The sequence below is a fragment of the Scardinius erythrophthalmus genome, assembly GCF_964197995.2.
Source record: "Scardinius erythrophthalmus genome assembly, chromosome: 7".
NCBI classification, from domain to species: domain Eukaryota; kingdom Metazoa; phylum Chordata; class Actinopteri; order Cypriniformes; family Leuciscidae; genus Scardinius; species Scardinius erythrophthalmus.
The window spans coordinates 22,764,862-22,778,134 of record NC_138227.1 but is presented as its reverse complement, the minus strand read 5'-3'; the positions used below and the strand labels follow the sequence as shown (position 1 = coordinate 22,778,134).

General features: G+C 38.4%; 3 protein-coding genes across 3 annotated transcripts; 2 read left to right on the top strand and 1 right to left on the bottom strand.

Moving 5' to 3' along the window:
* The first annotated feature begins 786 nt into the window (after positions 1–786).
* Positions 787–4,127, top strand: LOC308693276 (uncharacterized protein). Its single transcript, XM_081370077.1, has 2 exons — positions 787–1,480; positions 1,885–4,127. The coding sequence occupies exons 1-2, from the start codon at positions 867–869 to the stop codon at positions 2,762–2,764; spliced, it is 1,494 nt and encodes a 497-aa protein (XP_081226203.1). The 5' UTR covers positions 787–866; the 3' UTR covers positions 2,765–4,127.
* On the bottom strand, positions 2,825–6,465 carry LOC308693277 (uncharacterized protein). Its single transcript, XM_081370078.1, has 3 exons — positions 6,349–6,465; positions 5,127–5,488; positions 2,825–4,158 (listed from the first exon to the last, which is right to left on the bottom strand). Exons 2-3 carry the CDS (start codon positions 5,177–5,179, stop codon positions 3,198–3,200), a joined length of 1,014 nt encoding a protein of 337 aa, XP_081226204.1. The 5' UTR covers positions 5,180–5,488; positions 6,349–6,465; the 3' UTR covers positions 2,825–3,197.
* A 2,899-nt stretch (positions 6,466–9,364) lies between these two features.
* LOC308693740 (galectin-9-like) lies at positions 9,365–12,935 on the top strand (the record flags this gene model as incomplete). Its single annotated transcript, XM_081370836.1, has 7 exons — positions 9,365–9,400; positions 9,624–9,712; positions 9,818–10,022; positions 11,152–11,271; positions 11,396–11,484; positions 11,598–11,754; positions 12,789–12,935. 7 exons carry the CDS (start codon positions 9,365–9,367, stop codon positions 12,933–12,935), a joined length of 843 nt encoding a protein of 280 aa, XP_081226962.1.
* Positions 12,936–13,273: the final 338 nt, after the last annotated feature.

Genomic DNA, 13,273 nt, shown 5'->3' with positions numbered 1-13,273 from the left:
CATGCACTGCTTCAAGTCAGCCGCCGATCGGTCTGCGCAGAGCTGCATGAAGTCGAACAAGCCTAACTTTATGGTAATAAGCTATGACGCGGTTCGGCGGCAACTAGCGGTAACCAATCGGAATGTAGAAGTCCTCCGCCTGAGAGGAAAAAAATCACGCATTCTATTCTACGTCAGAGCGTCAGAGCGTCCCCGAATCTTTCTACGGCGTCGGTGGCAGGGCGGCGAGAGCGAAATTTTGCCGCTCTCGCCGGCGGCGGTGTGAACGTACAGTAATGGTAACGCATTCTCTTTTTATTTCTCCTTCTATTATTTGCGCTCTTTCTAATGTTTTTTTTCTTTGTAGCCTACTCTATTTTTAATAAACATATTCTTAATAAAAATGACTGATAAAACGAAGTGTGTTTTTTCTTTCTCTTAATAAACAAATTGTTAATAAAATGTCCTTGTAAGACAAAGTGTTTCTCTTTCTCTTTGATCTCGAATTCAACTGTTGCCTACAACCTCTTCTGCACACGTGTATAACTCTACAACGCTCTCCAGTCTAACACTCACAGCACTACTGAGTGAATGCAAAGACATCATATGAATGTTATATTAATTGTATTATAAATACAATACCTGTATAACAGTTGTATAATTGCCCTATAAGGCTTTTCCAAGAAATAAACGTTACATTCTGAAATAGCACAGAATCTCCGGATCAAAACCTAATAATAGGCTACGTGCACAATAGAACTTCCGGTTAACTTCCGTGTTTTGAGTGTGCGGTCGACTACTTCCGGTAGGTGGTGTTGTTGTTTTCGTCGTGGAGATTTTCCGGAGTCGCTAGTTTTGAGTAGACATAAGTTAGACAAAGTTTCAACATGAGCGGATTTCGGGTAAAAGAGAGGCGGTTGGCGTTTCAACGCGTGAAAAAGACCGCACTCCATTGTTGTGTACCCCTGTGTGCGAATTCGTCCAGGTACAACAGTACTGTAAGCTTTCATAGCTTTCCAGTGGATGTGTTGGTGAGAGCCGAATGGATGGTAAGAGTACGGCGGGACGACTTCACCCCAAGCAAGACGAGTCGTGTTTGCAGCAGGCATTTCCAAAAGGTCGATTTTGTAAACAACCCGGGAAAATTGAGAAGGTTGAAGAAAGGGGCCATTCCTGCTCTTTTTTCCTGGAATAATTTTCAAATACCGGTACCGAGGGCGAGCGTGTGGGAGCGGAGACCCAGAGCGGATAGCCCTCCTCCTGTCCATTACATCGACTCAGAAGAAGAGATGGAGCTGGCTACCCTGGCACCAGATCATGATTACTGTATTACTCCTAGTGCTACCACAGCAATGGTCGCAGATCAGTTAGCTGAGGAAAACGATACACTTCGCCAGAAAGTAAAGGAGCTCGAACTACAAATTCAGGCTCTCCAGCTGCGGAGTTGTTTAGGACTGAAGCGCTTTGCAGGATCGGACGAGGACATCCGATTTTATACCAGGTGAGTCATAATTAAGTGTTTTGAATTGCAGGAAGCTGATATCTTGTACCATATTAACAGTGATGGAAAAAAAAAATCACACAAGTCATGCACTTTAGTGAAAGTAAAGATGGGCTACTACACATGTAAAATGTTGCTCCACTAAAAGTCCACCTTACAAGAGGAAGAGTATTTTCCTTCAAGTGTACATCAAATATCAAAAGTAAAAGTAATGTAATTTATGACTAACATAATGAGATCAGGCCAAAACGTGTGCTACCTACATTACTCAACACAACCTTTCATTGTCTTTTCTTCATATAAAATAAATGTAGTGAATAAAAATTAAGATAATTGATCATGTGTAACTAAATTAGACTACCATGACTAACAGCAATGTTATTTTTGTGTTTTTTGTTTAAAAGATTCCATTCTTATGACCACCTGATGGCATTCTGGAGGCTCATCGAACCAGCAACATCAAGGATGATCCGTGTGACAAGTGTGGCAGAGAAGACAACATCGAGCAGATCAACTAAGTTGCTGCCCATAGATGAGTTATTTCTTTTTCTAAATTATCTATCAACCGGATGCACACAGAGAGAGCTTGGCCACCGATTTAACATCCATCGGACAACAGCCGGCAGGATCATCACAACCTGGGCCAACTTTCTTTACTGTGTACTGGGAGCTGTGTGTATCTGGATGACACCTGAAGAAATCACAGCCAGCCTACCTCCTGAGTTCAAGGAATATGCAGACACTCAGGTCATTGTTGACTGCACAGAACTGCGGTGTCAAACTCCATCCTCACTTGTGCTACAGAGTGAGGTGTACTCGCACTACAAATCACACTGTACCTTCAAGGCCATGATTGGCATGGCACCACATGGTCCTCTGACATTTGTTTCTGCTCTCTATGGGGGCTCTATCAGTGACCGTGAGCTCTTCAGAATGTCTGGCATCATACCTCTCCTGTCCCCTGACATGGCTGTGATGGTGGACAAGGGCTTTAGGGTGGACAACCTTGTGCCAGGAAGACTTCACAGGCCTGCCTTCCGCTCCAACAAGGAACAAATGGCAGCACAGGACGTCCTGGAGACACAGTCAATCGCGCGGCTGCGAGTTCATGTTGAAAGGCTGATCAGGCGGGTTAAGGAGAACAAACTTTTTGACACGGTAATCCCTTTGTCTATTTCAGGGAGCATTAACCAACTTTTCACTGTAGCTTGTATCTTGTGCAACTACCAAAATGGACCTCTGGTCAAAGACTGGAGAGAACATAAGAGCCAGGTAGAAATCTGAATGTTTGCTTCATGGCTGGCTGCTGCTCTTCCTCATTTTCCTTTTTTTTTTTTTTTTTTTACAAACAATATACTGATTCACACCACAATTTAGTTTTAGCTTACATTTACTGACTTTTTTTAATTAATAAATTATTTATTTGAAATCTATATTAACTTGGTCTCTCTTTGTGTTGTTTAATTTCCCCCAAAGTGGGCCTGACTCATTGAATATTAGTTTAACTTCTAGCAATACATTGGTGTGGGTTCACCTTTGCTGTGTACACTTTAAGGCAAGTGGTCAATCCTGTGTTACAACACTGTTTAGCACATATTTTCTGATTAGTAACTTGACAAATTTAAATTAACTTAAAACAACCCACTTGAAGGCCTCACACTATAATGAGATATCAACAAGAACAAAGACAGTTATTGTTTACTGATAATTCATTTTATTACTGCAGATATGCATGTAGGTATGTGTAGAAAAAAAAGAAGTCTGCTCTCTCTCTTATTTTTTGCATCACACCATTGTCCCGGTATATTCTTTGAATCAGGGTGTCTTCCTCCGCAAACACCACAAAATCGCACCACTCCATCCCTGTTAGGAGTAGCTGACCCTGCACCTGCCAGTAGTAACCATGACCCTGCTTCAATTCCAAGTTGCCGTCTTTCATTTTCAGATGTGGATAATCCACATAGCTCTTAATGTTTGGACATTTTATTTCCACAAGGCCGAATTCAGTACTTTCTGTTGGGTCAAAGACAACCCCATCTGGGGATGTACCTAGCCATGGAGTGTCAGGGTGTATTATGAAGCCACAAGGGTAGTAGTTCACCCTCTTGAGCTTGCAGTACTCTTTGATGGCATCAGCTTCCATTTCGAGACCCCTCTTCATTGCTGCTGTCTGACGGACCCCTTTGAGCAGCCGGTCTGCCATCTTATCTAAGGTGCATGGTTTAGCATGGCATATTTCCCCAAAATGTGAGGAAGTGAGTCTAGGTTTTCTCAGTCTATGCCAGTCTGCTGATGAACTTTGACTTCTAGTTGCATCCTCTATTTTGTTAGCCATCTCCCAGGTAACCTCAAGTGACTTGAAGTGCAGCTGTTGATGCTCAGTGAAAACGAACATACTGCATGATGTCTCCAGTCTGCAGCCAGCCAATGGCAAATCTGGGCGTGGTGGAGCGTCATGGTGAGGAAAAGGGCGACTTCTTGCCTTGGGTTGTTGGTATGACAGGGGACTGCCTGCTTGTACCAAACCGAGTGCAGAGTCCACTAGTGGCACCTCACAGGTGATACCCATTGTACAAATGGTTGGTGCAGAAACAGGGGTGAACTCTTTGTAGATCTCTGACACTCTGAGAATGGACAGGTCCAGCAACTCTCCACTGATGGCTTTGTACAGTGTGGACCTATTTGAAACAAATTGAGAAACACCAGTAAGATATATCACTTCTAGGGGTGGAACGGTACATGTATTCGTAGTTTACTGAAACGGTACAGAAGTCACGCTTCGGTGCTTAAAATTACACAGAGAATACACGGTATAAAAATAAATAAATAATAAAAATGTACTCCATCATTTTGACATCATTCAAAATGCAAAATGTTTAAGTTACTGTTAATTAAAATGTAATTTTAAATTTTTAGGAAAACAAATATATTAGTCAAATGTAGCAAATTCATTTTCAATTCATTCAGGTACAATTAAACATATCTCAAGGTCTTTTTGTCTTTTTATTAATTTAATTAATAAACTCATTATATAAAACTTTTGTCAGTGGACTACAGATAAACTGGTTCTATGCCTTTACTTTATTAATAAAACTTCTTTTTTTTTTTGCTTTTCCTCCATTGTACCGAACTCGTACCAAACCGTGATGTCTGAACCGAGGTATGAATCGAACCATGACTACTGTGTACCGTTCCACCACTAATCACTTAAAGGAGAAGATCACTTTTAAAATGAAAATTCTGTCATCATATACTCACCCTCATGTTGTTTCAAACATGTATGAATTTCTTTCTTCTGCTGAACACAAAGGAATATATTTAGAAGAATGTCAGTAACCAGACAGTTTTTGGGTCCCATTGACTTCTATAGTAGGAAAAATAAATACTATGGAAGTCAATGGTACCAAAAACTGTCTGGTTACTGATAATCTTCTAAAGATCTTCCTTTCTGTTCAGCAGAAGAAAGAAATTCATACATGTTTGAAACAACATGATGGTGAGTATATGATGACAGAATTTTCATTTTAAAAGTGAACTTCTCCTTTAATGACGACAAGTAACAAAACTACAGCTTTCTTGATTTGATTGAGAAAAGTAGGCCTAACAAATTAATTAATAGATTACTAACTACTAGCCAAATTCTCACCTTACTCCCTCGGCCATGGTCCTCTGCTTTGGTTTGGCAGACAGCACAGCCATCTTCTCGACGGGACCTGGTTTAACACCCTGTGAATATAGGCCATAAGCAGCGATGAGCGTATGTGATGTGTAGATGTAGTATTGAAATTATTGTTACATTATTCCAAGACTTGCCAGGGTTCTTGGCTTGTGCCACTGTTGTTCACTCTCCGTACAGCTCAGCACTGGTGGAACAACTGGAATGTCTAGCTGAGAATAATGTGCAGACTGGAAAAGTAGAGCCACACAATGGTTACAGAGCACTGATCCAGCTACACATGTACAGCTGTGATGGGCCAGCTCAACAGGGATTGAGTCCTTCAGCCCCACCTGTAACAAGATGTTTAAAAAATATATTTAAACAGGAGTAGTATAACTGATTTGTCATATATTTATATGGAATACTCAAGTAAGCTACTATTTATTTTTGTACACTGTTAGCTAGTAAAAACTTAACTTTTTACTTGTAAACACTGTTAGTAAAGGGATTAATCTTTTTCTTTTAATGTGGTCAGTGGAGCAGTTTAATTTGCAGGTACAATCAGAATCCCCACTTAAAAAGTACCAAGATTACAGTATAGCTCATTAGACTTAGCAGATTTACATACACTTCTATACCTATCTTATGTGTTTCACCTTTCACATGGGATGTTCAGCATACCTGGAAAAACAAACTATACTACCCCTACACCACTACATTGCTACTACAACACTGATTGCTGTTAGTGAAAACATAGTAGTAACTAAGCGTACACTGGTCGTTTTTGACGTGAATGGGGGACATGGTCAACCAAATGAACATGGTTAACCTAGAGAAAAGAAACAAAAGAACACGATTAACCCAGGAACATGGGTAACCATCTTAACACTACACTTATCCTACACTTAAACTGTGAGGTGGTTTAGATCTGTCCATTGACGGATGACATAACGCCCTCACACACACTACTCCTGTCACTGGATCTTTCTTGGACACTGAGTGAGAGGAAATACAAAACCAAATGAAAAATACACACAACCAGTTGATAATCATATTAACATTACAAGGTATTTAATAACACTAATAAAGTATGTTGTAATATTGACATGATTTAATGCGAGTTAAAATACTTGGCTGCTAGCTAGTCAATGTCTAACGCTAACAGCTGATCTAGCCGCTAACAGCTGAGGTAACTGTTATCGCTACTCACCTTCAAAGTTGTGGATGTAACTTGATATGTACAATCGAAATCCTTTTACACGCTTGCAACCGGGTGCAGGTGAAGAGTGGTCAACAATCCTGTGGACATCGTTCACATCAATTTTCGGGAGGCCTTGTAAACAACGAGTGAAATATGCCATCTTTCGCAATCAAAACCTGCCGTCTCGCTGCGAACCGGAAATGGTCGACCGCACACTCAAGGCGGCGGAAGTAGAACTCCTTGGTTACGTGCACGTAGCCTATAATAGGGCGTCATATAGGCCTACTGACGTTTTGACATTTCGTCTACATCGAACGCACGTGGCACCCTTTAGCGTCAATATGACACGCACAGAGCTTTGTTCGGTGATGGGTAGGTTTAGGTCTGGGGTAGGGTTAGGGTTAGACCGCTAGGAGGCGCCTTCTGGCCCATATCTATCTGCGTCTCATATTGACGCTAAAGGGTGCCATGTGCGTTCGATGTAGACGAAATGTCAAAAGCGTCAGTATATGACGCCTTGGGATGAGAACGGGCTAACACAGGTGAAGAAGCAGTAATAGAAGACTGCTATACGCAAATGTAGCCTACAACAACGCGATCATCAAACATTAAACAGCAGTTCAAAACTACGTATTATTACAGAATGAAATGTCGACCTATATAATGACTGTGAAGCTTTGGGGGTGTTGATGGACTCGATCTACTTGATCATCGTTGATCATCGTAGCTAGAACAAAAACAAATTTAATGTAAAGAGTTAAAGTAGGCTATACATTTTTTTTTCAAGTATTAAAAAAAAATCTTAAATAGGAACATAGTAGTATAGGCTACTTAAAGTGCAAAAATAATATATAAATAGTAAACTGTAAGTATGATGTTGTGTTTACTTAATGAAAAGTAGCATATCGTGCAGTATAAAACTAAACTAAGAGTATACTTCAAAGTGTACTTTCATAAATTAAAAAAAAAATGTGTTAAGTATTTTGACTAGTAATCAGTACCTTTAGGCTAAGTTTACTTGTTGCAGTACAAAAAAAAAAAAACCTGTACTCAAAGTTTACTATACTGTTACACTTAAAGTATAATTAAATATACTTTTATACACTAAAAAGTGGGCCAATGGCCATGTGGGCAAGTACACTTACAAGTAGGCCTATACTTCTATACATTGATAATATATGCTTACTACATAAGTATAATTAAAAATACACTTGAACTTTACTTAAGTACTTAATAAAATTGACTTGAAGTATAATTATTTTTTTGTTAGGGTATGCAAAGCAGCAGCAAAAGGGAATGTTATTTTTTTTTTTTTTATACTCAGATAGCATCCGGGCCTCATCTGGGCCAACTGTGGTTGGGGAACCACAGGGGCACCAAAGAGTCTTAATCCACCACTGTATATGGGCCAGAAGAATGTGGGAGATGTGGGCCACAACTGGGCCAGATGCCACTTGCTATCTGTGTAATTTTTTAACAAACTGTCACAAAACCAGCCAACACCGCAACACCAGATCCCATCACTCTGCCCACACGATCTCAATCACCGGAATTCTAATCACACACACCTGCAAGCACTTATCTTGTCTATGATGAAATGCAGCCACCCGACTTCTCACCTTCTTAAGACTGTGTTTATTTCTTCATCTTCTTCTTGCTCAACCAGCAAAACACCTGCCCAAGAATTCCATCCAAGCTAAGTGTCTTGCCTGTTGCTGATTCTGAATTCCCGGCAATAAAACCTTTTGAACTGTATTCTCTGAGTCTCCTCTTCTGTGGTGTGACACAAACATTCCCACAATGTTTGAAGGGAGGTTTTTATGTGACAACTTCTATTCTGGTTTGCCTATATTAGTTTTATTTTTCATAATAGCGTTTGCAGAATGTTAAAGAGAAGTTTTGGTTAGACAATAATGACTGAAATTAGTTCAACACCGCTCTATAAGTGTAATGAAATGTGCAAAATGAAGATCTCAATGTATTGAGTTTGCTGCCAGAAAGAATGGTAATGGAAAAATGGTGGAGAAACAGAGATTTCTCCTTTAAACTGTGTTTAACTCTTTTGTAAATGTAAGATAGACAGTTTTTCTGTTTGTGGTACAGAGATGGATGAATGTTCCAGAAAATCTAACACGTTAATGAAGAAATCAATCTTACTGATATTGATATTGCAGCTTGGTTACAGACATGTTCCTGGAATTTAGATGTTAGGCCAGCATTCTTAATTGTCATGTGCAAACCCTTCAAGGCTCTATTTTGCAAATGCTCTGAGAACCAAAACTGATAGAAGATTCCCAAATTGTTTATTGAGATGGCAACTTTTAGTCCTTTTCAGAACATTCGAGGCAGAGTTTTTATATTAATCTTATTTTCATGACTCTGAGGTCTATGGTAATTTAAGTTTCCACAATTTAAATTTTACTGCTCTTACCCTGGTTGCATTTTAACTGATTGGCAGGCAATGGTTTCAGTTAATTTCCAGGTTGGTCTATCTGTCCATAAACACACATATTCCACAAATATAATTTTCCTTACACCAACACCACTCAAATTTAAATACCCGTAGCCTATTTGATTGTCTCTGGAGTAGTGTTATCCCTTTATTCTGGTTTGCATTTCAGATGCCAGTAAAAAAATATTCCTGGGACTTTCCAGGTCTATCTATCCAGAAACACAAATATTCCACTGTATCACTTAGATATTCACCAATGTCTCTTTTGTGACTCTCTTGCTTTTCCTTGGTCATATTATCAGTCATGTTCTTTATTATCACTGTTAAACCACCAACACTCAAATTTAATTTATAGCATATTTGATCATCTCTGGACTAATGTTATCTGCCTTTTTTCTGATTTGCATTTTAGCTGCCTGTATGTATAACCTACATATAATTTATGGGCAGGCTTAATATCAAAGCTATATTTAGGCTTCTCAACATCAGGTTTGATCATCCTTGGTGCTCCTCCAGTCTTGGTACCCAGCCGAAGATTCGCTTTGAGACTAAAGAGAAGTACGAATTGGCAGGATGGCAGTTTCTCAGCAACAGACTTTTTGCAACCCAGTAAGTGACATTTTTAATATAAAATGACTCTAAAATGATTCATATACACACACAAAAAAATGGCATAGGGATTACTTTGAAACACTTTTCTCTCAGAAATGGCTATTTTAGAGATTGAGGCATGCAGCAACGTTTAGGACCATCTTGTCAAATTAATAACTTTTATTAGTCATCAAAACAAAAACGCATAAATATTCTTACTGTATGTACATCTCCAACACAGAAAATCCCATTCACTGGTTTACTCCTGGGAGGCTTGCAGGAAGGGAAGAGCATTGTCGTAGTTGGAAGGATTTTGCCAAAGGCTGGCAGGTAAATCATATTTTAAAGGACAAGTTAATAATGTTTTTATTATATTTACAGGAATATTAGTGGCATTGATAGTTTTGTATACAGTTTTCATTCTGTGTTGTGCAGATTTCATGTGGACCTTCAGTGTGGTTCTCAGTCCGGTGCTGATGTTGCTCTGCACTTTAACCCACGCTATGAGGGCCTTGCAACTGTAGTGTTGAACACTTTCCAGAACTGTAGCTGGGGTTCAGAAGAACGCATATCAGACTCTTTCTTACTCAGTGACCAACCATTCATCCTCCAGATCCTGGTCACCAAGGAGACATACAAGGTATACATAGTCTGTATGACATCTTTTATTCACCACTCGATCATAGCCAGTTTTTCGCAATTGCTTTGGCTTTTGTGTGAGACTGTTTTGTGGGACATCACAACTCTATTGCATGTTTTCAAAATGTAACTCACCTAAAACATTCATTTCATGCTTCAAAACCTGTTGTGGCAGTTAATTTGCCAACCGAAATAGAAGTGTTTTTAATAATCATCTAAATCATACCAGTCAAAATGTTTAAATGTTTTTTTACCATGGCAGTCAATCCTGGAAATGTTTTATATACACTGTAAAAAATTTGCTGTAGTTTTGCAGCTGTTTGCCAGTAACTTACTGTAGATTTAAATTTATGTTATTTACTGGCAACAGTTTGTTCAAAGTTAAATGAACATTAAACATTAACAAGTCTTTGTCTTTAAAGAATAAAATTATAAAATAACAATCTAATGCAAAGCATTCTGGGAACCAGAAATCTTCATCATCCTTTTTCTGTTTTTTTCCTTCAGATTTTGGTTCCCAGAATGCTTTGCATGAGGATGTTATTTTAGTTTTATTCTGTAAAGATAAAGACTTGTTAATGTTTAATGTTCATTTAATTTTGAACAAATTGTTGCCAGTAAATAACATCAATTTAAATCTACAGTAAGTTACTGGCAAGTAGCTGCCAGTAATACTGTAATTTCTACAGATTTTTCTAACAGTGTATATATATTGTTGACACTGACATAATGAAAATTAGTGAAGAGAAAATTGCCATAAAATGAGATTCAGGCAAGCTCATATGGAAACTTAATTTGTTGACTTGTTAAAATTGTAAATTTATTTACTTTGGCAGCTCATTTAGTAGACACCATAAACATAGACAGTTATATATTTATGGAATGAACATGTAGGTATAACAATTGAATGGATCATTTCACATGTGATGACTCAATCATCAAAGATGTTTAGAAGAGAATGAGTTTCACTGAGAATCACACATCAGTTTTGATCAGCCAGCCAAGTGCATTTAGTTATTGTGCAAATAGAAATTGTACTTTTTTTTACACATTACAGAATGTGTGCAGTTTGAACAGAATTTCGAATTTCGAAACTACCATTTTGCTTATTATACAATGGTTCTCCATAGATAAGTGTCAACGGGAAACACTTCGCGGACTATAAACACCGTATTCCCTTCACTAGAGTGGACACAATCGGAGTGGATAAACTGATGGATCTGGATTTCATTGCCTACCAGGATCCTGTGGTGAGAACAAAAATATGCTACCACTATATACCACTACTGGCCTGTCACTTTTATTGTTGACCCCTTTATTTTTCAATATAAACCATTTTTATAAAAGTCCTTTTATCCTTCTTTGTGCCATCAGGTGGTCCCATACAAAGCCGTGATCAATGGTGGACTACAGCCTGGCAAAGACATTGTCATTTATGGACGTCCTAACCCTGACTCTAAAATGTGACATAAAATCCTTTGTTTCAAGAGAATACAACATAAACATATATAAACACATTTACATACAGTTTATGTTTACGACAACATATCCACTCTTCTGTTCCATTCTTTATTAGGGTGGTGTTCAATCTCCGTCACAGATATGGGGTTGCACTTCACTACAAATCCCTTTTTGAGGAGAATGTGGTTGTCCGCAATACCTTTGAGAATGGGACGTGGGGAGCAGAAGAAAAGTGTGGAGCTATGCCTTTTAAAAAAGATCAACTCTTTCAGGTAGGCAAACATTCTTATAGAACTGTTTCTATTCAAATCCAATGACTCTTGTTTGATTCAAATCTGAAGTGTCTGTCACTTCTAGAAGAAAAGGTTCTATATAAGGGTTATGTCAGGCGTTTCATATATAGAACCTTTTAGGGGTTCCCATCATGGGATCATTCTATGGATTTAGTTTTAAATGTAACTTTTGGCCCTCTAGCGGTTAAAAAACAAAACTGCATGCATTCAGCGGAAGAACACATTATTTAGGTTGTGCTTCGGCTCTGCATGACTATGCGGAAGAATATGGTTACCATACAGGGGTGCGTTTCCCGAAAGCATCGTTGGCCAACTATGGTCGCAAGTTCATCGCAATATCCATTGAACTCTATTGGTAACGACGGAACTTGCGACCATGGTTGGCCAACGATGCTTTCGGGAAACGCACCCCAGCTCATTAAACTCTAGGCTTAAGACATGTACATTATTCCTCTATTACATCATAATAAATAATTTTATTTCATACTGGCATTTATTGTGAAACTTTAATGGGTAAATTAAATGATCAAAGGGAGAAATTCAACACACACACATACACACACACGCGCGCGTTGGGCTTTTAATTGTGCACATATAACATTGAAACTACCTATGGAGTGTGTGGTGGCTGCTTCATATGGAACTTCTTCCTAACCATCATATGGAACTAACCATCAGATGACATAGCCGGAGCAACTTTTCTCTATTTATGGATATGACAAGACACACACAGGCGAGTGCCGTGTAGGCTATGATGACATTTCCTGTGAAAACCAGCTACATCTAAAATAAACACTTACAATAGGCTTACTATAGTAAATCAGTGTAAGACAATAACACTTTTTGGAAAAAGAATTGATGATGTATTTACTCATTATTTAAATTTTGAGTGAGCAAATGATGACAGAATTCTCATGTTTAGGTGAGCTCTCCCTTTTAGAGTTAAAAGTATAAGTATGTGACATGAGTACAAAATACAGCATCTTACTGTCAGTTTTGTACGTGTGTTACAGGTCACCATCTCCTGCAATAAAGAGCAGTTCACTGTGTGTGTGAATGGCCAGCAAGCACACACTTACAAGCATCGCTTTGCTAAACTGGAGGACATTGATGTCTTTGAATTTTATGGAGACATACAACTGTTTTTTGTGAAAATCTAACAAGGATCCAGGTTAATTGGAAGTGCGTATTTACAACTTCCCCTAATGAGTTATCATATGCTTTAAATATACAGTGCTGGGTAGATTATTTACAAATTGTAGTCCATTACTTCCACAAAACACTAAAAAAAATGAAATATTTTATTTGTTTACCTGCATGTCATGTGACCATTAACCAGCATCAGAGAACCATGAATTCTATTATTTATTATTATTATTATTGACTTATTTTTATTATTGACCAAACTTATTAACTTAAAATCTAAGGGCGTACTTCAAGTAGGTCAAAGAGGTTCAGCTGACAAACAATTGGGGAATCCATGCATTGCATGTAAATA